The sequence below is a fragment of the Thalassophryne amazonica genome, chromosome 12 (assembly GCF_902500255.1).
Source record: "Thalassophryne amazonica chromosome 12, fThaAma1.1, whole genome shotgun sequence".
NCBI lineage: Eukaryota > Metazoa > Chordata > Actinopteri > Batrachoidiformes > Batrachoididae > Thalassophryne > Thalassophryne amazonica.
The window spans coordinates 99992209-100018606 of NC_047114.1; the positions used below are offsets into that span (position 1 = coordinate 99992209).

Here is a 26398-nt window from a genome sequence, read left to right on the forward strand (position 1 = left end):
AAGGAATCATATCCTTAAACCTAGTTACAGCGCTTTCTGAAAGACTTCTAGTGTAATGAAACTTATTCCCCACTGCAGGGTAGTCCATCAGGGTAAATGTAAATGTTATTAAGAAATGATCAGACAGAAGGGAGTTTTCAGGGAATACTGTTAAGTCTTCTATTTCCATACCATAAGTCAGAACAAGATCTAAGATATGATTAAAGTGGTGGGTGGACTCATTTACTTTTTGAGCAAAGCCGATAGAGTCTAATAATAGATTAAATGCAGTGTTGAGGCTGTCATTCTCAGCATCTGTGTGGATGTTAAAATCGCCCACTATAATTATCTTATCTGAGCTAAGCACTAAGTCAGACAAAAGGTCTGAAAATTCACAGAGAAACTCACAGTAACGACCAGGAGGACGATAGATAATAACAAATAAAACTGGTTTTTGGGACTTCCAATTTGGATGGACAAGACTAAGAGACAAGCTTTCAAATGAATTAAAGCTCTGTCTAGGTTTTTGATTAATTAATAAGCTGGAATGGAAGATTGCTGCTAATCCTCCGCCTCGGCCCGTGCTACGAGCATTCTGACAGTTAGTGTGACTCGGGGGTGTTGACTCATTTAAACTAACATATTCATCCTGCTGTAACCAGGTTTCTGTTAGGCAGAATAAATCAATACGTTGATCAATTATTATATCATTTACCAACAGGGACTTAGAAGAGAGAGACCTAATGTTTAATAGACCACATTTAACTGTTTTAGTCTGTGGTGCAATTGAAGGTGCTATATTATTTTTTCTTTTTGAATTTTTATGCTTAAATAGATTTTTGCTGGTTATTGGTGGTCTGGGAGCAGGCACCGTCTCTACGGGGATGGGGTAATGAGGGGATGGCAGGGGGAGAGAAGCTGCAGAGAGGTGTATAAGACCACAGCTCTGCCTCCTGGTCCCAACGCTGGACAGTCACAGTTTGGAGGATCCAAGAAAATTGGCCAGATTTCTAGAAATGAGAGCTGCTCCATCTAAAGTGGGATGGATGCCGTCTCTCCTAACAAGACCAGGTTTTCCCCAGAAGCTGTGCCAATTATCAATGAAGCCCACCTCATTTTTTGGACACCACTCAGACAGCCAGCAATTCAAGGAGAACATGCGGCTAAACATGTCACTCCCGGTCTGATTGGGGAGGGGCCCAGAGAAAACAACAGAGTCCGACATTGTTCTTGCAAAGTTACACACCGATTCAATGTTAATTTTAGTGACCTCCGATTGGCGTAACCGAGTGTCATTACTGCCGACGTGAATTACAATCTTACCAAATTTACGCTTAGCCTTAGCCAGCAATTTCAAATGTCCTTCGATGTCGCCTGCTCTGGCCCCCGGAAGACAATTGACAATGGTTGCTGGTGTCGCTAACTTCACATTTCTCAAAACAGAGTCGCCAATAACCAGAGTTTGATCCTCGGCGGGTGTGTCGTCGAGTGGGGAAAAACGGTTAGAAATGTGAACGGGTTGGCGGTGTACATGGGGCTTCTGTTTAGGGCTACGCTTCCTCCTCACAGTCACCCAGTCGGCCTGCTTCCCGACTGCCCGGGATCTGCCAGGGGGGAACTAACGGCGGCTAAGCTACCTTGGTCCGCACCGACTACAGGGGCCTGGCTAGCTGTAGAATTTTCCACGGTGCGGAGCCGAGTCTCCAATTCGCCCAGCCTGGCCTCCAAAGCTATGAATAAGCTACACTTATTACAAGTACCGTTACTGCTAAAGGAGGCCGAGGAATAACTAAACATTTCACACCCAGAGCAGAAAAGTGCGGGAGAGACAGGAGAAGCCACCATGCTAAATCGGCTAAGAGCTAGTAGCTACGCTAAGCTAGCGGATTCCTAAAAACACGCAAAGTGAATAATGTGTAAATAATTTAGAGGTGATTCAGCAGAAGGAGTGCCCCAATCAAGGCACCAGACAGGCCATGAAGCAGCACAGGCAACGCATGACAACAGCGAACGCACGACAACGGTGCTAAAATAAAATAAAAATCGACTAAACACGCTGTGGAGCAGCACAGATAACGCACGACAACAGTGCTAAAAAAAAACAAAAAAAAAACGAAAGCGTTAGCAAGCTAGTTAGCTTGCCAACGCTGATGAAAGTTAGCTGATAAAAGTGCTCCGTCGCGATGTTTCGACCGTTAGAGGTCTTCCTTAGGCGTTGGAGCACAGTAAAAAAGTAAAAAAAAAAAGTAAAAAGGTAAAAAAGTAAAAACGTCTTGAAAAAGACTGTTAGTTCAAGTCCAAAGCAGCAGGTAGCAGTCTCTGTGTAAACAGTCCCAACAGAGAGCCAAAATTCTGATGCAATCTCACTCCGAAGACCAAGTCAGCAAAGTCCACGTTCCGCTTACAACAAAGGGGCAAAGGAAAAAAATTATGAGAACAATAACAATAAAATTGATAGGTTTGGAACATTTCTGGACAAATGCTGCTGCTTTATGACATAACAAAAAAGAAATAATAATAATAATAAAAAAAAAAGTCAACTTGCGGTTGAGCGCCCCCTGATGGCCGTTAGGAGTACCCGCAAGGATTTTCAGCTGACTGAACGTTGCGTCACATCAAGATCCAAACCATGTGATGCAACCTGACAAACAGACGGAGCCTCGTTGAATGGAGCATTCCATCTTTCACCTCATTAAATATCCATATCAAGCACTCATAAATATTAATTATTTGTCCGAATATAACAATTCCAAAAATGCAGAGTTTGAACTATACGAGTATGTGGCTGAATGTTATGGATTTATGGGGATAAAACAGCAAAAATGGTGACAAAGGTCAATTTCACTTTGTACAGGGGTCAAAGCTTAAAGTTCCTCCAATTTTGGTAAAAAGTGATGCAAATTCTTGGTTGAGTGCATCGGGTTTTAAAAAGGAATAGTTTGTACCATGTGTCGCGTTTAGTTATCATGTTACTGGGTGTCAAAGGTCATACAGAATTCAGTGGAAGACAACAACCTTGTTTGACCTTGACTTTGCAGATCAGCACGCTAAAAACTATTCCGTTTATTAACCCGATTAGCTCAGCTGAAGAAAACTGATGGAAATGCAAACCGAGGTAAAACAGGAGAGCGGTGGCAGCAGCGGCATCTCGTCACTCACCGGTTTGCCGTAAGAGTCGTGCACCGGTGAGATGATTCCACCAATCACGATGAAGCGTCCTGTTTTGTGCAGGAATTCTCTGGCTTTTTCTACAAACAGACAAACAAACACAAAACTAGATTGGGTCATGTCCATAAAACAGGTAGCTGACATTTTTCAAAGGTGGTAATAAATTAAACAAAGTTTCTATAATGAGTTTAAATGGTGTGGGAGACAGAATGTTTTTAGAACCTTAGACCTCAACAGTTTTTAGAAGAACTCAACCCTTTTATTTCCTGTTCATTATGTAATTTTTTAATGTTAATTTATTATCTTAATATATTTACAAATTGTTTATGTTCTTGTTATCATATACACATTATTATTATTATTATTATTATTATTATTTAATTTTATTTTAACTTCAATTTTGTCATTTGATTTTTAAATGGCCCGCAATTGAAATAAGTGTGTTCACCTTCTTGTCATCCCTGTATTTTTAACAAATTTACCATTATATTATGTACTTATATTGAGCTTACTAAATATAATCACACACTCATGCTTTAAATATATACGTAGATGATTTACCGCCCCCTGCTGGATTGATGTGTGAATCCAGAATGTAAATATCAGTGTCCATTGTTCAGTTAGCTAATATATGTAGCTTCTCTAAAAAGATTAGTCCTATCAACATTTGGTTTTGATGGCATTCATCCTTGACCCCAAAACATGTCAGCTATCACCAGTTTGTGTGTGATCAAAATTGCGCACACGCGCATGCACTTACAGCTACTGTACGCAGGTACTTTGAATTTGACAAACAGACAGTAGCTGAAGACATTAAAACCACTAAACATTTCACTCATGGTACCAACATGAAACTTAAGTCACTCATAGTAAGAGCAACATGAGAATTATCTAACTGACAAAACAAATTGAAGTACAAAAACACAATAATTCAATAACACTAACAACACTGTTAAACTAACATAAACCACAGTAACAACATTTAAAATCTCAAAACCTTGAACTCCCATGGTGTATTGCAGCACAGCAGCCATTGTTTGTTGGTTAGCTAAAATAGGCTAATTTCTCCAAAAATAATGGTCCTATCAACTTTTCCTTTTCGCAGCATTCACCCTTGACCCGAAATATATAAACATGCCAAACGGTAAATGTCAGCACTCCCCGGTTTTGCTGTGATCAAGCCACACACACACACACACACACACACACACACACACACACACACACGCACACACACACACACACACACACACACACACACACCACACACACACACACACACACACACACACACACACACACACACACACACACACACACACACGTGCAAAGAACACATGGCTAGTGTTTTCCCACCTACAAAAAAATTGAGAGCTCTGTAATTTTTATTGTAGGCACACTTCAACCGTGAGAGAAAGAATCTATCAATCAATCAATCAATCAATTTTTTTATATAGCGCCAAATCACAACAAACAGTTGCCCCAAGGCGCTTTATATTGTAAGGCAAGGCCATACAATAATTATGTAAAACCCCAACGGTCAAACGACCCCCTGTGAGCAAGCACTTGGCTACAGTGGGAAGGAAAAACTCCCTTTTAACAGGAAGAAACCTCCAGCAGAACCAGGCTCAGGGAGGGGCAGTCTTCTGCTGGGACTGGTTGGGGCTGAGGGAGAGAACCAGGAAAAAGATATGCTGTGGAGGGGAGCAGAGATCGATCACTAATGATTAAATGCAGAGTGGTGCATACAGAGCAAAAAGAGAAAGAAACAGTGCATCATGGGAACCCCCCAGCAGTCTACGTCTATAGCAGCATAACTAAGGGATGGTTCAGGGTCACCTGATCCAGCCCTAACTATAAGCTTTAGCAAAAAGGAAAGTTTTAAGCCTAATCTTAAAAGTAGAGAGGGTGTCTGTCTCCCTGATCTGAATTGGGAGCTGGTTCCAGAGGAGAGGAGCCTGAAAGCTGAAGGCTCTGCCTCCCATTCTACTCTTACAAACCCTAGGAACTACAAGTAAGCCTGCAGTCTGAGAGCGAAGCGCTCTATTGGGGTGATATGGTACTACGAGGTCCCTAAGATAAGATGGGACCTGATTATTCAAAACCTTATAAGTAAGAAGAAGAAATTTAAATTCTATTCTAGAATTAACAGGAAGCCAATGAAGAGAGGCCAATATGGGTGAGATATGCTCTCTCCTTCTAGTCCCCGTCAGTACTCTAGCTGCAGCATTTTGAATTAACTGAAGGCTTTTTAGGGAACTTTTAGGACAACCTGATAATAATGAATTACAATAGTCCAGCCTAGAGGAAATAAATGCATGAATTAGTTTTTCAGCATCATTCTGAGACAAGACCTTTCTGATTTTAGAGATATTGCGTAAATGCAAAAAAGCAGTCCTACATATTTGTTTAATATGCGCTTTGAATGACATATCCTGATCAAAAATGACTCCAAGATTTCTCACAGTATTACTAGAGGTCAGGGTAATGCCATCCAGAGTAAGGATCTGGTTAGACACCATGTTTCTAAGATTTGTGGGGCCAAGTACAATAACTTCAGTTTTATCTGAGTTTAAAAGCAGGAAATTAGAGGTCATCCATGTCTTTATGTCTGTAAGACAATCCTGCAGTTTAGCTAATTGGTGTGTGTCCTCTGGCTTCATGGATAGATAAAGCTGGGTATCATCTGCGTAACAATGAAAATTTAAGCAATACTGTCTAATAATACTGCCTAAGGGAAGCATGTATAAAGTGAATAAATTAGTCCTAGCACAGAACCTTGTGGAACTCCATAATTAACTTTAGTCTGTGAAGAAGATTCCCCATTTACATGAACAAATTGTAATCTATTAGACAAATATGATTCAAACCACCGCAGCGCAGTGCCTTTAATACCTATGGCATGCTCTAATCTCTGTAATAAAATTTTATGGTCAACAGTATCAAAAGCAGCACTGAGGTCTAACAGAACAAGCACAGAGATGAGTCCACTGTCCGAGGCCATAAGAAGATCATTTGTAACCTTCACTAATGCTGTTTCTGTACTATGATGAATTCTAAAACCTGACTGAAACTCTTCAAATAAACCATTCCTCTGCAGATGATCAGTTAGCTGTTTTACAACTACCCTTTCAAGAATCTTTGAGAGAAAAGGAAGGTTGGAGATTGGCCTATAATTAGCTAAGATAGCTGGGTCAAGTGATGGCTTTTTAAGTAATGGTTTAATTACTGCCACCTTAAAAGCCTGTGGTACATAGCCAACTAACAAAGATAGATTGATCATATTTAAGATCGAAGCATTAAATAATGGTAGGACTTCCTTGAGCAGCCTGGCAGGAATGGGGTCTAATAAGCATGTTGATGGTTTGGATGAAGTAACTAATGAAATAACTCAGACAGAACAATCTGAGAGAAAGAGTCTAACCAAATACCGGCATCACTGAAAGCAGCCAAAGATAACGATACGTCTTTGGGATGGTTATGAGTAATTTTTTCTCTAATAGTTAAAATTTTGTTAGCAAAGAAAGTCATGAAGTCATTACTAGTTAAAGTTAATGGAATACTCAGGGGGATGCCACTCCGTGCATCTATGGACTGCCCAAAATCCACAAACAGGACGTGCCACTCAGGCCTATTGTATGTAGCACAGATTCCATCACGTACAATTTGGCCAAGTACCTCAAGTGGATTTTGGCTCCTCTAGTGGGTAACTCAGACCACCATGTGGAGAACACACAAGCTTTCGTGAACAAGATCAAGGACCTTCAGCTGGAGGCAGATGAAACTATGGTGTCATTCAATGTGGCATTGTTGTTCACCTGCATCCCCACTGCTGAGGGCCGTTTCAGCTGTGAGGCAGAGGCTGCTGGAAGACGCGTCTCTACTTGAAAGGACCAAACTCACACCAGACCACATCTGCCAACTCTTGGAGATCTTAACACCACGTATTTCCTGTTTAGGGGGAATTACTACAGGCAGATTCATGGATGTGTGATGGGGTCTCCGGTATCCCCCATTGTGGCCAATCTGTACATGGAGCTAGTGGAGAAGAGAGCCTTGGAGTCATTCACGGGCATCTCTCCCAGTCACTGGTTCAGATATGTCGATGACACATGGGTTAAAATCAAGCAACGGGAAGTGGAGGCCTTTACAGAGCACATCAACTCAGTGGACTCCAATATCAAGTTCACATGTGAGAATGCCAGAAACAACCATTTAGCCTTTTTGGACTGTGATGTTACGATTGGAGGGAACAGGCAGCTCCAGACAGGGGTTTACAGAAAACCCACTCACACTGACCAATATCTGCTTTGGTTCAAACCACCCCCTTGAACACAAGCTCGGGGTGATCAGGACTCTTCAACGCAAAGCCCTACAGGTGCCCACAGCTACAGTGGGAAGGGCTAAAGAACACATGTCCAGAAAGCCCTCACAGTATGTGGTACCCACGATGGTCCCTGGATAAAGTGCAGAAGTCCCAAAGAACAAAGAGACTAGATAGACAGGAGACAGAGCCAAGAAGAAGAGTGTCTCTCCCTTATTTAGCAGGAGTAGGGGAAAAACTACAGAGGATCTTCAGACAACACAAAATCCCAGTTTACTTTAAACCTGTTAAGACACTGAAGCAGAAATTAGTTCACCCTAAGGACAGGATCCCTATTACAAACAGAGCAATGTAGTGTATTCTATCAGATGTCAGGAAAACTGTAACCAACACTACATAGGTGAGACTAAGCAGCCGTTACACAAAAGGCTATACCAGCACCGCAGAGAGGGCACCAGTGGACCTCAGTCTGCAGTTCATCTCCACCTTAAAGACACTAACCACACGGTTGAGGACAAGGAAGTTAAAATCTTAGCCAGAGAGAGGAAATGGTTTGAGAGTGGAGTGAAAGAAGCATTTTATGTGAAACAGTTGAAACCCAGCCTTAACCGGGGAGGGGTCTGAGACAACGCTTTGTCCCGTTTACAATGGAGTACTCAGATCTTTTGTTCATGGTAATGAGTCATTCACGTCATCAGGAGAGTTGTCAGTCCCATCGTTAGAAGGGACAGCTACCCTGTCATTAGGAGGGTGCTAACTAGAGCACAATAGGTGCTAATTAGAGCTATTGTTTAGTCACTAGCTAATATCAGTCTGCCTCTCGGTAGGAGGGGTCTGGTTAGGTTTAAAACTCCAGCTTTTGTAGCTTCTGTTATTCTTCTCTACAAGAGTCAAGACAGAAGTCAGACCACCAGAGCAAGAATTTTAGCTGAGGAAGCTTCTGCGATTAGAAGCAAAACGTCCTCGTGTCAAGCAACCCAGTCCAGGCGAAGATTCAAGCTTCTCTACTATGGAAAGCACCTGGACAACTGAGAGCCTACACAGAAACCTGAAATACAGAGATTTAACCCTCTTTTTGTCTGGAAAAATAATTCTAACAATTTAGTCAATAGTCAATTATTAACAGATCAATAATTTAGTTGACAATATGTCAGAAAAATGTAAATCAAATGTCTTTGAATTTGTCACAGACCCAGAAGACAAATTCAAAATTTCTGAGGTAGAGAAAGAGAAGGAAAGAGAAATGTATTTTCAAAATGTGAAATCAGGTAACATTTGCTGTTTTTGCAAGAAACTATTAAAGTAGACCTGCACTGAAATAAATGCAGTCAGATCTTTGGACCAAAAAATGACATATTTACACATAAGATCCTTCTGAATGTAGTAAAGTAAATCTGCAAGTCCAGATCTGTCATTCAACGGAGAAATCTTCATTCAAAAATGACAAATTTACAGCTAAAATTTAGCCCTCCGCAAAACTGTCATCACATCCGGGACGCTGCTGAGACGTCAGGGAAAAGACCCTCTCCCAGCATGCACTGCGCGCGCCAACTGTATTTGTGGATTTACGTCATTTTGCATCTGCACCTTTTCTTGTCTTATACGGAAGGATCTACTTTTTTTTTAAAACTTCATATTGTCTTGCGGCATGTTTCGTGAGTACACATTTCTTTTATTTGTGCTTGAAAATTATTTTGGGGGACTTTTCATGCGCCCGTTTGAGTGGTGTCGCAATGAAAATCTACTGTCTTTCACCTCCGGTGTTACCGTCGCGGGGTACGGAGGCAGGACCCGCAAAGAATCCAAGTCATTAAAAAGCTATAAACCTCTCTCAGCCACCACGGAGCTCTGCGGCTCCGATTACCGAGACGTGCGGCGCTGCGGATTTTGCCGCAAGAAGTCTGTCCTTGCGAGCAACAGGTGTCACCGGCCGCTCCGCATCAAAACGGTGAGCGTAGTCTCTGGACTTGTGCCAAGTTGGCTGCACCTCCATTCAGTAGACAGGGACATGGTGCTGCACAGCAGACACAGGGGTGATGTGAGTGGCCCGCTTCGGCGTTTACCGAGCACACAGACTCGGTAACGCATCGGAGGCAGTGAGAGCGAGGCGTCGGGGAAGAACGTCGCCAGCTGTTGATGTCACCGCTGATCTGAGTATGCAGAGCTGTATCTCACATTCATTGCTGCTTACTTTTGGATGCTGAAACAATAATGTGTATAACAGTAACATTACTAACAGATAAAATTAATTTCAATGTGGGATCGGACTGAAGGCGGGAGCGCTCCGTCTTCTGCCAGACGTCACTGCAATGTCCCGGATGTACAAACAGTTTTCGCTGAGGGCCAAATTTTAGCTGCAAATTTGTCTTTTTTAAACGAAGATTTCTCCGCTGAATTACAAATTTGGGCTTACAGATTTACTTTACTGCATTCATAAGGGTCTTATAAATACATATCAGCTATTTCTTTCTGAGATCTGATCACATTTATTTCAATGCAGGTCTACTTTAAACAATTATCAAAACAATGAACTCCATCAATGAGCAATCAATCTACTGAGCTTAAACTTCACTGGTATGCTGCGGTTTACACAAAAAGACGACAAGTCACGAATGCCATGAAGTACACATTCTTGGCTGCTGATCACGAATGTGATGATTCGGGGCAGAGGCGTCAGGTGTCCTCAGGAACTGCTGCACCTGTTACCACACGTTACGAGTAATGGCACGTGTTGCTGGAGAATTATCAGGAACCATTACGCACGGTCATGAATAGTGTTCCGCGTTGTTGTGCGCTATTGCGTGTAACAGCGCATCGTTAAGTTCTGTCACGTTGTGAACGAGGTGAATTGTCCTCCACACACACACACACCCATATTCATGCAACCGAATTCAGATCGCTCCAGTTTTTCAGAAGAACTTTGTGACTGCATGCGTAGTTGGGCTCCGTGCCATGGAGTGGTGCAGAGAGGAGGAGGAGGAGGACAGAGCCAGATGTGTGGCTTCATGCGGCTCTCGTCTCGCACATTTTCCCAAACATCAGGCACATGCAGCAGGTGGAACCCTGCAGGAGCGCGCTGAAGAGCACTGAAATTAGACTTTTAGCCGACTTGGTGTCAGCAATCAAACTGAATGCGGTGCAGCAGGGTTTAATTGTGCGCGCGCTTCTTCCTCCGCCGGACTGGAGGAGGTGCAGAGATGTCTGGCTGCACGTGAGTCTCCTCCTCGCTCCTCTGGTTGCTCAGACTCGTTCCTCCCCGCTCATCAGTTACAACAGCAGGTGGAACACCTGCAGGAGCATCCTGAGGAGCTTCAGCAGGAACTTTGGAACGACATTTGGAGCCGAGTTTAATTGTGCGCACGTGACAGAAAACCAATTTGTCGTGCATGCAGTGAAATGACGCTGCGTTACAAGTCGTGTCAAAACTTGACAGTTTCCGTGTCACTTTGTAATAACACGTGACAGTTTGGGCTCCAAGAACCATCACAGGAACCACTACGAACGTTGTCACGTTCTATTAAGGATCAATACTCATCAAGACGGATCAATACACTCAGTTGCGACCTCCACGACGCGAGACGAATGAGGGTGGTGTGTGACATTCGTGGAAGATTTTTGACAGGCAAAAACATGCGCCACGAATATCAAGAATATCACGCACCAACACACCTATTAAGAAACATATTCGAGGCGTTAAGTCACATTAAGAATGTCAGGAATGTGTCAGGAATGACAGAAAAATGACATTTGTTACGCATCTTGCTTATGTGTAAACGCACCTTAAGGCTGATTTTAAATAAATGATTAGGTTTAAATGTTTTTATATCAAGAAAAAAAATGTTTAAACTGAAGATGAGATTTTTTTTTCAACAACTTTAATTGAACATTCAGTCTGAATCTGAAATAAAGTTTGATTTTATTTGTTAAAAAGTGACTGAATATCTTTGGATTCAGTTTCCGGTTTTTAGAAAACCTGATCATTTTTATAGTATTAACAGACAAATATAATTTGGAAAAAACAATAAAACTGTGATTCTGGACCTGCTAGATTTTTCTTCTCCTCACATGATGTTGATTTTAACTTCATACTGTGATTTTTTTATTTTTTTTATTAGGTGTATTTATTGATGATCTGCTGGTTCCAGGACATTGTGACCTGAAACATGGCGGCGGCTGCATTCAAAACATGAACCCTGACAGAAAAACACTGAACCATCAACGACGGACGTCTCGGAATCCTCCTGATGTCATTCAGCCTTTTGGTCCAGTTTGTTGCCGTACACCGATGGTCCACACACCTCGGGCCGGTGCTGATCCCACAAATCCAGATCATGATCTGAATCGGACTGCACAGGTCCAGCCCTGGTCCTGGCAGACGACCGGTCCATCACCACCTCTCCAAAGTACCATCTACCTGCTGCAGCCAGGTGACACTGGGCGTGTCCTTGTCATGTGAAATAATAATAATAATAATAATATAATAATTTCCTTTATTGTCACTGTACATATACATACAACAAAATCTGTTCTCTGCATTTAACAGTCCCAATTACATTTAGACACAATCCAACCACTAGGGTCAGTGTGCAGCCACAGTCCGGTGCCCGGGGACCACTCCAGATGTAAACATGCTGCCTGCTCAGGCAGAGAAAGGACCAGACCCTAATAAGGAGCATAGTCTAAATTCCAGCAGGACCCAAGGATCCTCTACAGAGACCGACAGCCAGTCCTCACCTAAGGAAGCATCAGGACCAAAGAGGTGGACCTTCATTCTCCTGCAAAGACATCAGCATCACTAAACACCTCTGACCTTTGACCTCATGGATGTCAACGGTGGAAGACATGAATTGTCCCTGCTGAGATAAGGTGGCGTCTGTAAAGTTCATCACCAAGGAGTCTTCATGGGGTCAGAGGATCAGGTTTGTTCTTCATTTTAGCTGTTCGCTGTAATCAAGATCCGAGTTTACAAACAAATTAACAAATTTAAATTTTGAATTGTTAAAAAAATTGAGGGAGCTGTTTTCTTAAAAAAAAAATCTGAAAAAACTATGATAAAAACCCTGTGAGGAAGCAGAACAGGAAATGGTGACAGAATCAGAGCTTTGTGACGTCATAAGGCAAGAAGGAGAAATAAACCAGTGAAGCTTCCACAGACCTTATTGACTAAAGGTCAGAGATGATGAAGATTAATGATTCTGAAGCTGCGTAAATTCGCTGTCGGTGTGGGATGAATCCGGTTCGGTCCGAGCGGGGTTCTGTCTGCGCCACGCGGCCCCTCTCACGCGTGTCCGCACGGAACATTTCCGTTTTCCACGACTGGAATCCGGATTCTGTTTGTAACGGACGTATTTTTCCCACCGGGAGCGACACACGTTGCGCGCGCCGCGCGCGTGTGGCCGAGACGCACGCGGAAGCCGTCGCCCTTTTCAGCACCGCGCCCCGGCGGACAGCGACCGTCCGGGTCCGGATCCGGATCAGACTCACCGAACATGTGGACGTGTCCTTTGGTGATCGGGTTGAAGCTGCGCAGGCCAGCAGGATGACGTGCGTTTTACTGGGCTCTGTCATGGTTCGTCCTCCGGTCCGGTCCGGTCCGGTGGTGTTTGTCTCTGGGTGGTCACGGGCTTCTGACGCACAGACCCAGCAGAGATCAGCTCCGTGTGTCTGCGGCCGGATGACGTCAGCGCCCTTAAAGATGCCGCTGCCCGATGAAACGATTTCTTTTATTTCGTTATTATTATTATTTTATATAACATTTTAAATTTTCTGGATGTTATTGTGTTCTGTTCTCTTCGTTTTTCATGTCAGAATTGTTTTTATGATATTTTTATATTTTCATATGTGATACTTCATTTGATGCTAATATTTATCTCATCTTAATACTTTCTATGTACAATAATTACATTTTATGTTATTTGTTGATGTAACAAATCCCATATCAATAAAAACTGTATTATTTTCTTTTATTGTATTTATACTATTTCATGATTTTATGAATTATTTTGGTGTCATGATGCTTTGTGAATTCCCCCCCCAACATACAAATTAAAATGATAAATCAAAAAACAAATAGCTAAAAATGAAACACGGACACGCATGAAGATAGATAAAATGTTACCATAAAGTCATAAATAAAATAAAAAATCTATCTATCTATCTATCTATCTGCACATTGGTCTGGACACAGATTTTCTGTAAGTAAGATTTTCAAAGTATTTACATATTTTTAGATATTTTATTGTGTATTGACGTCATGTCCACACGTCCCCACATCCACCACGTTATTGTAAAGCTCATCCAACAACGTTGGCCAGGTGTTGAAGCCATCGCTCCATATCATCTGGTTGTAAGGTCGTGATGGGAGTGGTGGGGGGGTGGGGTCTTACATTCACACAGTGTGTGAGCAACAGTCTGGGCCTCCGCTTCGCACTCACACGACGCTGATGGTTTGATGACGTCTGGGCCTCCGCTTCGCACTCACACGACTGCTGATGGTTTGATGACGTCTGGGCCTCCGCTTCGCACTCACACGATGCTGATGGTTTGATGACGTCTGGGCCTCCGCTTCGCACTCACACGATGCTGATGGTTTGATGGTTTGATGACGTCTGGGCCTCCGCTTCGCACTCACACGACGCTGATTGTTTGATGACGGTCTGGGCCTCCGCTTCGCACTCACACGATGCTGATGGTTTGATGGTTTGATGACGTCTGGGCCTCCGCTTCGCACTCACACGATGCTGATTGTTTGATGACGGTCTGGGCCTCCACTTTGCACTTACATGACGCTGATGGTTTGATGGATTGATGACGTCTGGGCCTCCGCTTCGCACTGACACGACGCTGATGGTTTGATGACGGTCTGGGCCTCCACTTCACACTCACACAGAGCTGATAGTTTGATGATGTCTGGGCCTCCGCATCGCACTCACACGACGCTGATGGTTTGATGATGTCTGGGCCTCCACTTCGCACTCACACGACGCTGATGGTTTGATGGTTTGATGACGTCTGGGCCTCCGCTTCGCACTGACACGACGCTGATGGTTTGATGGTTTGATGACGTCTGGGCCTCCGCTTCGCACTGACACGACGCTGATGGTTTGATGACATCTGGGCCTCCGCTTCACACTCACACAGAGCTGATAGTTTGATGATGTCTGGGCCTCCGCATCGCACTCACACGACGCTGATGGTTTGATGATGTCTGGGCCTCCGCATCGCACTCACACGACGCTGATGGTTTGATGACGTCTGGGCCTCCGCTTCGCACTCACACGACGCTGATGGTTTGATGACGATCACAGGAGTTGTGGACGGAGTGTTTACGTTGGACAGAATGCAGCCGGTGACTCTCTGAGAGGAAAACAAACAAATAAACAAATAAATAAATAACCATTATGATGATCATTGTCACAGACCTCGTCACTGGATCCTCTGTCTGGATTTGCAGACTGGGATGTCACCGTTGGGTTTTGGATATTTTCTCTCTGCACTCCACTCGCCTGTAATTGGCTATTGAGGAGAGAAAGTCTTTCTGGCAGATTTCAGATCTTTCCTGGCTGCTGATGGTTTTCAGGTTTTGCTGGTTTAAATCCTGGATCCTGGTCTCTGTTTCTCAGGGTTGTGTGGTATTCTGTGGAGATTGTTTTCTCATGGCATTACTAAAAAGCTGTCCTTCAGTCTGGAGGATGGGTATCAAAGGACTTGTCCCAGTCTGGACAGGACAAGGTGACCACCGGGATTACACAATGTCTAGAGGTCTTCTGGACAGGACAGGTGACCACCTGGATTACAGGATGTCTAGAGGTCTTCTGGACAGGACAAGGTGACCACCTGGATTACAGGATGTCTAGAGGTCTTCTGTCTCTGCTGAGGTCCTGGTCCATGGGCTTCTGCAGAGAGGTCTTCTGTCTCTGGTGAGTCCTGGTCCATGTGCTTCTGCAGAGACGTCTTCTCTGCTCTCTGTGCTGGGAAGGAGCTTAGAAAGATTATTCTCAACAGGATTCCATTCCAGCTACTTGCTGCTCAGCGACCGGAACAGCCTGGCTTCAACTCCCAAGAAGTCCAACCATCAACAAGCATTCTAGTTCTCAGAACATCTGCAGAGCTTCTTTGCAGCCTTTGCTGGTTTTTGCAGAGTATTTGGTTCAGTTGCTTCCTGGGACTTTTCAGATACCCAACAACTTGTTGAACATCATAACTAGCCAGCCTGTACGCAGGGACTGTGCAGAGCTGGGCAGAGTCTACATTTCCCCCAATGAAAAACTGGTGTTCCTCAGGGAAGCGTTCAGGCTCCTTTACTGTTCAATGCTTCCACAGACTGGGTGTTGGGTTTGGAAACCTGTGGAATCAGTGGAAACTCTGATTCCAGCATTTGAGAAGCTAAATGTTTGGGGACCTTCAGGGACTTCCTGGACTCGTCCATCAGAAATGTCTCTGTATGTGGTTAAAGTGTTGTACATATAGAGACATTCACTGATGATCTCAGCTGTGGTCCTCGGCCTTTGAGAACCACAGACACCTGAGAAGAGCTTATGAAGTCTTGAGGTCAAAGGTCAGAGATGTTTGGTTGATGCTGATATCTTTGCAGGAGAACAAAAGGTCCAAGTCTTTAGGGTCGTGGTGCTTCCTGTCCTACTGTCTGCTTGTCAGGGTTGGACACTAACCAGTGTCCTCAGGTGAGGACTGGTTGTTGTTAGTACCACGTCTCTGTGGAGGGTCCTTGGGTCAAATGAACAGTTACTGTGGGAGGCTCAGATGAGGAGTGCCACTTGCAACTTGGAGATTAAGGGCCTTGCCCAAGGGTCCCCAGTGATGATGGTCTCAAGCCACTGCTGTAATGGTTTGACCACCACCTCCTCTGGTCTGCCTGAGTGGTTTTCATGCTGGATCCACTGCGGTTCTTCGTGTGGACCTGAGCCGGACTGACCCGTATCCTGTCTCATCTTTGTGATCCTGTTTTCTGTATAAATTCTGTTCATTCTGACTTTACTGTATGAATCTGAATTCGGCTTTCAGTGACTTAAACGTTGGACATTCTTGGTGGTTCAACTGGATGCTAAAAACACACCACACTTGATGTGACATCATCATGTGACAGGCTGTGATCATGTGACCTGCAGCACACTGTGCAGCTCACATGCTGCTGCAGAATTCCCTGGAAGTCGCTGAAGAGTCAAGCAGAAACACGGCGCTCCTGATTCTGTCCTCGTCTGAGCACAACAAAGCCCCGCCCACACCATCAGAGGTGGCCACGACTTCTGAGAGTCTCACCTTCATGAGGTCGCGATGATGCTCGAGCACACTGCAGGTGGTTTGCCAGGTGTCCTGTAACACTCCCAGGGGTCCACCCTGCAGAGACGCAGAACTGACTGACTGACTGCAGACACCCAATTAATCAATCAAACATTAATGAGACTAGGACAGGGACGTTGTCCTGACCTGATCCAATCAGAAGACTGGACGGCAAGCTGACACATGGTGAGACGATGTCTGCTGGACACCAGACCCTGAAACACAAACATGTCCTCCAATAATCACGTCCACACTGGAGACAACTGCACGTGAACGCACCATGAAAACAACATGTCCTCAATAATCACGTCCACGCTGGAGACAACTGCACGTGAACGCACCATGAAAACAAACATGTCCTCAATAATCACGTCCACGCTGGAGACAACCTGCACGTGAACGCACCATGAAAAACAACATGTCCTCAATAATCACGTCCACAGCTGGAGAAACTGCACGTGAACGCACCATGAAAACAAACATGTCCCTCAATAATCACGTCCACGCTGGAGGACAACGGCACGTGAACGCACCATGAAAACAAACGTCCTCAATAATCACGTCCACAGCTGGAGACAACTGCACGTGAACGCACCATGAAAAATGCAGCTGATGGTGATGTTTGCATTATTCATGGTGAGTTTTTGTGGCGCAGAACAAAGTAGAACAAGAGCTTCATTAAATCTGTACAGACGCCCTGAGGACAAAAAACAACTGCATGCGTGATATTTATTTTCTCAAACACTTTTTAAATGTGATATGCTTTTAATTATCTTAAAAATTGATTCCTTTATAGAATGATTTTAACTTATGTTCCTGAATCGTTAATCAATCAATCAATCAACTTTTTCTTATATAGCGCCAAATCAGCAACAAACAGTTGCCCCAAGGCCTCATATTGTAAGGCAAGGCCATACAATAATTATGAAAAACCCCAACGGTCAAAACGACCCCCTATGAGCAAGCACTTGGCCACAGTGGGAAGGAAAAACTCCCTTTAACAGGAAGAAACCTCCAGCAGAACCAGGCTCAGGAGGGGGCAGGTCTTCTGCTGAGACTGGTTGGGGCTGAGGGAAAAAACCAGGAAAAAGACATGCTGTGGAGGGGGGCAGAGATCGATCACTAATGATAAATGCAGAGTGATGCATACGGAGCAAAAAGAGAAAGAAACAGTGCATCATGGGAACCCCCCCCACAATCTACCGTCTAAAGCAGCATAACCAAGGGATGGTCCAGTGTCACCCGATCCAGCCCTAACCAATAAGCCTTAGCGAAAAGGAAAAGTTTTAAGCCTAATCTTAAAAGTAGAGAGGGTATCTGTCTCCCTGATCTGAATTGGGAGCTGGTTCCACAGGAGAGGAGCCTGAAAGCTGAAGGCCTCTGCCTCCCATTCTACTCCTACAAACCCTAGGAACTACAAGTAAGCCCGCAGTCTGAGAGCGAAGTGCTCTAATGGGGTAATATGGTACTACGCAGGTCCCTAAGATAAGATGGGACCTGATTATTCAAAACCTTATAAGTAAGAAGAGAATTTTTAAATTCTATTCTAGAATTAACAGGAAGCCAATGAAGAGAGGCCAACACGGGTGAGATATGCTCTCTCCTGCTAGTCCCGTCAGTACTCTAGCTGCAGCATTCTGAACCAACTGAAGGCTTTTTAGGGAACTTTAGGACAACCTGATAATAATGAATTACAATAGTCCAGCCTAGAGGAAATAAATGCATGAATTAGTTTTCAGCATCACTCTGAGACAAGACCTTTCTGATTTTAGAGATATTGCGTAAATGCAAAAAGGCAGTCCTACATATTTGTTTAATATGCGCTTTGAATGACATATCCTGATCAAAAATGACTCCAAGATTTCTCACAGTATTACTAGAGATCAGGGAAATGCCATCCAGAGTAAGGATCTGGTTAGACACCATGCTTCTAAGATTTGTGGGGGCCAAGTACAATAACTTCAGTTTTATCTGAGTTTAAAAGCAGGAAATTAGAGGTCATCCATGTCTTTATGTCTGTAAGACAATCCTGCAGTTTAGCTAATTGGTGTGTATCCTCTGGCTTCATGGATAGATAAAGCTGGGTATCATCTGCGTAACAATGAAAATTAAGCAATACCGTCTAATAATACTGCCTAAGGGAGCATGTATAAAGTGAATAAAATTGGTCCTAGCACAGAACCTTGTGGAACTCCATAATTAACTTTAGTCTGTGAAGAAGATCCCATTTACATGAACAAAACTGTAATCTATTAGACAAATATGATTCAAACCACCGCAGCGCAGTGCCTTTAATACCTATGACATGCTCTAATCTCTGTAATAAAATTTTATGGTCAACAGTATCAAAAGCAGCACTGAGGTCCAACAGAACAAGCACAGAGATAAGTCCACTGTCCGAAGCCATAAGAAGATCATTTGTAACCTTCACTAATGCTGTTTCTGTACTATGATGAATTCTAAAACCTGACTGAAACTCTTCAAATAGACCATTCCTCTGCAGGTGATCAGTTAGCTGGTTTACAACTACCCTCTCAAGAATCTTTGAGAGAAAAGGAAGGTTGGAGATTGGCCTATAATTAGCTAAGATAGCTGGGTCAAGTGATGGCTTTTTAAGTAATGGTTTAATTACTGCCACCTTAAAGGCCTGTGGTACATAACCAACTAACAAAGATAGATTGATCATATTTAAGATTGAAGCATTAAATAATGGTAGGACTTCCTTGAGCAGCCTGGTAGGAATGGGGTCTAATAAACATGTTGATGGTTTGGATGAAGTAACTAATGAAAATAACTCAGACAGAACAATCGGAGAGAAAGAGTCTAACCAAATACCGGCATCACTGAAAGCAGCCAAAGATAACGATACATCTTTGGGATGTTATGAGTAATTTTTTCTCTAATAGTCAAAATTTTGTTAGCAAGAAAGTCATGAAGTCATTACTAGTTAAAGTTAATGGAATACTCAGCTCAATAGAGCTCTGACTCTTTGTCAGCCTGGCTACAGTGCTGAAAAGAAACCTGGGGTTATTCTTATTTTCTTCAATTAGTGATGAGTAGAAAGATGTCCTAGCTTTACGGAGGGCTTTTTTTATAGAGCAACAAACTCTTTTTCCAGGCTAAGTGAAGATCTTCTAAATTAGTGAGACGCCATTTCCTCTCCAACTTACGGGTTATCTGCTTTAAGCTACGAGTTTGTGAGTTATACCACGGAGTCAGGCACTTCTGATTTAAAGCTCTCTTTTTCAGAGGAGCTACAGCATCCAAAGTTGTCTTCAAAGAGGATGTAAAACTATTGACGAGATACTCTAACTCACTTACAGAGTTTAGGTAGCTACTCTGCACTGTGTTGGTATATGACATTAGAGAACATAAAGAAGGAATCATATCCTTAAACATAGTTACAGCGCTTTCTGAAAGACTTCTAGTGTAATGAAACTTATTCCCCACTGCAGGGTAGTCCATCAGGGTAAATGTAAATGTTATTAAGAAATGATCAGACAGAAGGGAGTTTCAGGGAATACTGTTAAGTCTTCTATTTCCATACCATAAGTCAGAACAAGATCTAAGATATGATTAAAGTGGTGGGTGGACTCATTACTTTTGAGCAAAGCCGATAGAGTCTAATAATAGATTAAATGCAGTGTTGAGGCTGTCATTCTCAGCATCTGTGTGGATGTTAAAATCGCCCACTATAATTATCTTATCTGAGCTAAGCACTAAGTCAGACAAAAGGTCTGAAAATTCACAGAGAAACTCACAGTAACGACCAGGAGGACGATAGATAATAACAAATAAAACTGGTTTTTGGGACTTCCAATTTGGATGGACAAGACTAAGAGACAAGCTTTCAAATGAATTAAAAGCTCTGTCTAGGTTTTTGATTAATTAATAAGCTGGAATGGAAGATTGCTGCTAATCCTCCGCCTCGGCCCGTGCTACGAGCATTCTGACAGTTAGTGTGACTCGGGGGTGTTGACTCATTTAAACTAACATATTCATCCTGCTGTAACCAGGTTTCTGTTAGGCAGAATAAATCAATACGTTGATCAATTATTATATCATTTACCACAGGGACTTAGAAGAGAGAGACCTAATGTTTAATAGACCACATTTAACTGTTTTAGTCTGTGGTGCAATTGAAGGTGCTATATTATTTTTTCTTTTTGAATTTTTATGCTTAAATAGATTTTTGCTGGTTATTGGTGGTCTGGGAGCAGGCACCGTCTCTACGGGGATGGGGTAATGAGGGGATGGCAGGGGGAGAGAAGCTGCAGAGAGGTGTATAAGACCACAGCTCTGCCTCCTGGTCCCAACGCTGGACAGTCACAGTTTGGAGGATCCAAGAAAATTGGCCAGATTTCTAGAAATGAGAGCTGCTCCATCTAAAGTGGGATGGATGCCGTCTCTCCTAACAAGACCAGGTTTTCCCCAGAAGCTGTGCCAATTATCAATGAAGCCCACCTCATTTTTTGGACACCACTCAGACAGCCAGCAATTCAAGGAGAACATGCGGCTAAACATGTCACTCCCGGTCTGATTGGGGAGGGGCCCAGAGAAAACAACAGAGTCCGACATTGTTCTTGCAAAGTTACACACCGATTCAATGTTAATTTTAGTGACCTCCGATTGGCGTAACCGAGTGTCATTACTGCCGACGTGAATTACAATCTTACCAAATTTACGCTTAGCCTTAGCCAGCAATTTCAAATGTCCTTCGATGTCGCCTGCTCTGGCCCCCGGAAGACAATTGACAATGGTTGCTGGTGTCGCTAACTTCACATTTCTCAAAACAGAGTCGCCAATAACCAGAGTTTGATCCTCGGCGGGTGTGTCGTCGAGTGGGGAAAAACGGTTAGAAATGTGAACGGGTTGGCGGTGTACATGGGGCTTCTGTTTAGGGCTACGCTTCCTCCTCACAGTCACCCAGTCGGCCTGCTTTCCCGACTGCCCGGGATCTGCCAGGGGGGAACTAACGGCGGCTAAGCTACCTTGGTCCGCACCGACTACAGGGGCCTGGCTAGCTGTAGAATTTTCCACGGTGCGGAGCCGAGTCTCCAATTCGCCCAGCCTGGCCTCCAAAGCTATGAATAAGCTACACTTATTACAAGTACCGTTACTGCTAAAGGAGGCCGAGGAATAACTAAACATTTCACACCCAGAGCAGAAAAGTGCGGGAGAGACAGGAGAAGCCACCATGCTAAATCGGCTAAGAGCTAGTAGCTACGCTAAGCTAGCGGATTCCTAAAAACACGCAAAGTGAATAATGTGTAAATAATTTAGAGGTGATTCAGCAGAAGGAGTGCCCCAATCAAGGCACCAGACAGGCCATGAAGCAGCACAGGCAACGCATGACAACAGCGAACGCACGACAACGGTGCTAAAATAAAATAAAAATCGACTAAACACGCTGTGGAGCAGCACAGATAACGCACGACAACAGTGCTAAAAAAAAAGAAAAAAAAAAACGAAAGCGTTGGCAAGCTAACTAGCTTGCTAACGCTGATGAAAGTTAGCTGATAAAAGTGCTCCGTCGCGATGTTTCGACCGTTAGAGGTCTTCCTTAGGCGTTGGAGCACAGTAAAAAAGTAAAAAAAAAAAGTAAAAAGGTAAAAAAGTAAAAACGTCTTGAAAAAGACTGTTAGTTCAAGTCCAAAGCAGCAGGTAGCAGTCTCTGTGTAACAGTCCCAACAGAGAGCCAAAATTCTGATGCAATCTCACTCCGAAGACCAAGTCAGCAAAGTCCACGTTCCGCTTACAACAAAGGGGCAAAGGAAAAAAATTATGAGAACAATAACAATAAAATTGATAGGTTTGGAACATTTCTGGACAAATGCTGCTGCTTTATGACATAACAAAAAAGAAATAATAATAATAATAAAAAAAAAGTCAACTTGCGGTTGAGCGCCCCCTGATGGCCGTTAGGAGTACCCGCAAGGATTTTCAGCTGACTGAACGTTGCGTCACATCAAGATCCAAACCATGTGATGCAACCTGACAAACAGACGGAGCCTCGTTGAATGGAGCATTCCATCTTTCACCTCATTAAATATCCATATCAAGCACTCATAAATATTAATTATTTGTCCGAATATAACAATTCCAAAAATGCAGAGTTTGAACTATACGAGTATGTGGCTGAATGTTATGGATTTATGGGGATAAAACAGCAAAAATGGTGACAAAGGTCAATTTCACTTTGTACAGGGGTCAAAGCTTAAAGTTCCTCCAATTTTGGTAAAAAGTGATGCAAATTCTTGGTTGAGTTCATCGGGTTTTAAAAAGGAATAGTTTGTACCATGTGTCGCGTTTAGTTATCATGTTACTGGGTGTCAAAGGTCATACAGAATTCAGTGGAAGACAACAACCTTGTTTGACCTTGACTTTGCAGATCAGCACGCTAAAAACTATTCCGTTTATTAACCCGATTAGCTCAGCTGAAGAAAACTGATGGAAATGCAAACCGAGGTAAAACAGGAGAGCGGTGGCAGCAGCGGCATCTCGTCACTCACCGGTTTGCCGTAAGAGTCGTGCACCGGTGAGATGATTCCACCAATCACGATGAAGCGTCCTGTTTTGTGCAGGAATTCTCTGGCTTTTTCTACAAACAGACAAACAAACACAAAACTAGATTGGGTCATGTCCATAAAACAGGTAGCTGACATTTTTCAAAGGTGGTAATAAATTAAACAAAGTTTCTATAATGAGTTTAAATGGTGTGGGAGACAGAATGTTTTTAGAACCTTAGACCTCAACAGTTTTTAGAAGAACTCAACCCTTTTATTTCCTGTTCATTATGTAATTTTTTAATGTTAATTTATTATCTTAATATATTTACAAATTGTTTATGTTCTTGTTATCATATACACATTATTATTATTATTATTATTATTATTATTTAATTTTATTTTAACTTCAATTTTGTCATTTGATTTTTAAATGGCCCGCAATTGAAATAAGTGTGTTCACCTTCTTGTCATCCCTGTATTTTTAACAAATTTACCATTATATTATGTACTTATATTGAGCTTACTAAATATAATCACACACTCATGCTTTAAATATATACGTAGATGATTTACCCGCCCCCTGCTGGATTGATGTGTGAATCCAGAATGTAAATATCAGTGTCCATTGTTCAGTTAGCTAATATATGTAGCTTCTCTAAAAAGATTAGTCCTATCAACATTTGGTTTTGATGGCATTCATCCTTGACCCCAAAACATGTCAGCTATCACCAGTTTGTGTGTGATCAAAATTGCGCACACGCGCATGCACTTACAGCTACTGTACGCAGGTACTTTGAATTTGACAAACAGACAGTAGCTGAAGACATTAAAACCACTAAACATTTCACTCATGGTACCAACATGAAACTTAAGTCACTCATAGTAAGAGCAACATGAGAATTATCTAAACTGACAAAACAAATTGAAGTACAAAAACACAATAATTCAATAACACTAACAACACTGTTAAACTAACATAAACCACAGTAACAACATTTAAAATCTCAAAACCTTGAACTCCCATGGTGTATTGCAGCACAGCAGCCATTGTTTGTTGGTTAGCTAAAATAGGCTAATTTCTCCAAAAATAATGGTCCTATCAACTTTTCCTTTTCGCAGCATTCACCCTTGACCCGAAATATATAAACATGCCAAACGGTAAATGTCAGCACTCCCCGGTTTTGCTGTGATCAAAGCCACACACACACACACACACACACACACACACACACACACACACACACCACACACACACACACACACACACACACACACACACACACGCACACACACACACACACACACACACACACACACACACACACACACACACACACACACGTGCAAAGAACACATGGCTAGTGTTTTCCCACCTACAAAAAAATTGAGAGCTCTGTAATTTTTATTGTAGGCACACTTCAACCGTGAGAGAAAGAATCTATCAATCAATCAATCAATCAATTTTTTTATATAGCGCCAAATCACAACAAACAGTTGCCCCAAGGCGCTTTATATTGTAAGGCAAGGCCATACAATAATTATGTAAAACCCCAACGGTCAAAACGACCCCCTGTGAGCAAGCACTTGGCTACAGTGGGAAGGAAAAACTCCCTTTTAACAGGAAGAAACCTCCAGCAGAACCAGGCTCAGGGAGGGGCAGTCTTCTGCTGGGACTGGTTGGGGCTGAGGGAGAGAACCAGGAAAAAGATATGCTGTGGAGGGGAGCAGAGATCGATCACTAATGATTAAATGCAGAGTGGTGCATACAGAGCAAAAAGAGAAAGAAACAGTGCATCATGGGAACCCCCCAGCAGTCTACGTCTATAGCAGCATAACTAAGGGATGGTTCAGGGTCACCTGATCCAGCCCTAACTATAAGCTTTAGCAAAAAGGAAAGTTTTAAGCCTAATCTTAAAAGTAGAGAGGGTGTCTGTCTCCCTGATCTGAATTGGGAGCTGGTTCCAGAGGAGAGGAGCCTGAAAGCTGAAGGCTCTGCCTCCCATTCTACTCTTACAAACCCTAGGAACTACAAGTAAGCCTGCAGTCTGAGAGCGAAGCGCTCTATTGGGGTGATATGGTACTACGAGGTCCCTAAGATAAGATGGGACCTGATTATTCAAAACCTTATAAGTAAGAAGAAGAAATTTAAATTCTATTCTAGAATTAACAGGAAGCCAATGAAGAGAGGCCAATATGGGTGAGATATGCTCTCTCCTTCTAGTCCCCGTCAGTACTCTAGCTGCAGCATTTTGAATTAACTGAAGGCTTTTTAGGGAACTTTTAGGACAACCTGATAATAATGAATTACAATAGTCCAGCCTAGAGGAAATAAATGCATGAATTAGTTTTTCAGCATCATTCTGAGACAAGACCTTTCTGATTTTAGAGATATTGCGTAAATGCAAAAAAGCAGTCCTACATATTTGTTTAATATGCGCTTTGAATGACATATCCTGATCAAAAATGACTCCAAGATTTCTCACAGTATTACTAGAGGTCAGGGTAATGCCATCCAGAGTAAGGATCTGGTTAGACACCATGTTTCTAAGATTTGTGGGGCCAAGTACAATAACTTCAGTTTTATCTGAGTTTAAAAGCAGGAAATTAGAGGTCATCCATGTCTTTATGTCTGTAAGACAATCCTGCAGTTTAGCTAATTGGTGTGTGTCCTCTGGCTTCATGGATAGATAAAGCTGGGTATCATCTGCGTAACAATGAAAATTTAAGCAATACTGTCTAATAATACTGCCTAAGGGAAGCATGTATAAAGTGAATAAAATTAGTCCTAGCACAGAACCTTGTGGAACTCCATAATTAACTTTAGTCTGTGAAGAAGATTCCCCATTTACATGAACAAATTGTAATCTATTAGACAAATATGATTCAAACCACCGCAGCGCAGTGCCTTTAATACCTATGGCATGCTCTAATCTCTGTAATAAAATTTTATGGTCAACAGTATCAAAAGCAGCACTGAGGTCTAACAGAACAAGCACAGAGATGAGTCCACTGTCCGAGGCCATAAGAAGATCATTTGTAACCTTCACTAATGCTGTTTCTGTACTATGATGAATTCTAAAACCTGACTGAAACTCTTCAAATAAACCATTCCTCTGCAGAT

The 26398-nt window shown here is 42.8% G+C and overlaps 1 protein-coding gene across 2 annotated transcripts in view; it reads right to left on the bottom strand.

The window, feature by feature from the left end:
- Positions 1 to 26398, bottom strand: part of nmnat2 (nicotinamide nucleotide adenylyltransferase 2) — a 61336-nt gene that overhangs the window by 28052 nt on the left and 6886 nt on the right. The window contains exons 2-3 of one of the 2 annotated variants that reach the window (XM_034182882.1): positions 23281 to 23369; positions 16916 to 16983 (exon numbers count right to left, since the gene is read on the bottom strand). In XM_034182882.1, coding sequence (XP_034038773.1) covers positions 16916 to 16983; positions 23281 to 23369 — 157 coding nt within the window. Of the gene's footprint in view, positions 1 to 3138; positions 3228 to 12955; positions 13075 to 16915; positions 16984 to 23280; positions 23370 to 26398 lie in introns of those variants that run through there. The other variant, XM_034182881.1, reaches the window with a different exon arrangement.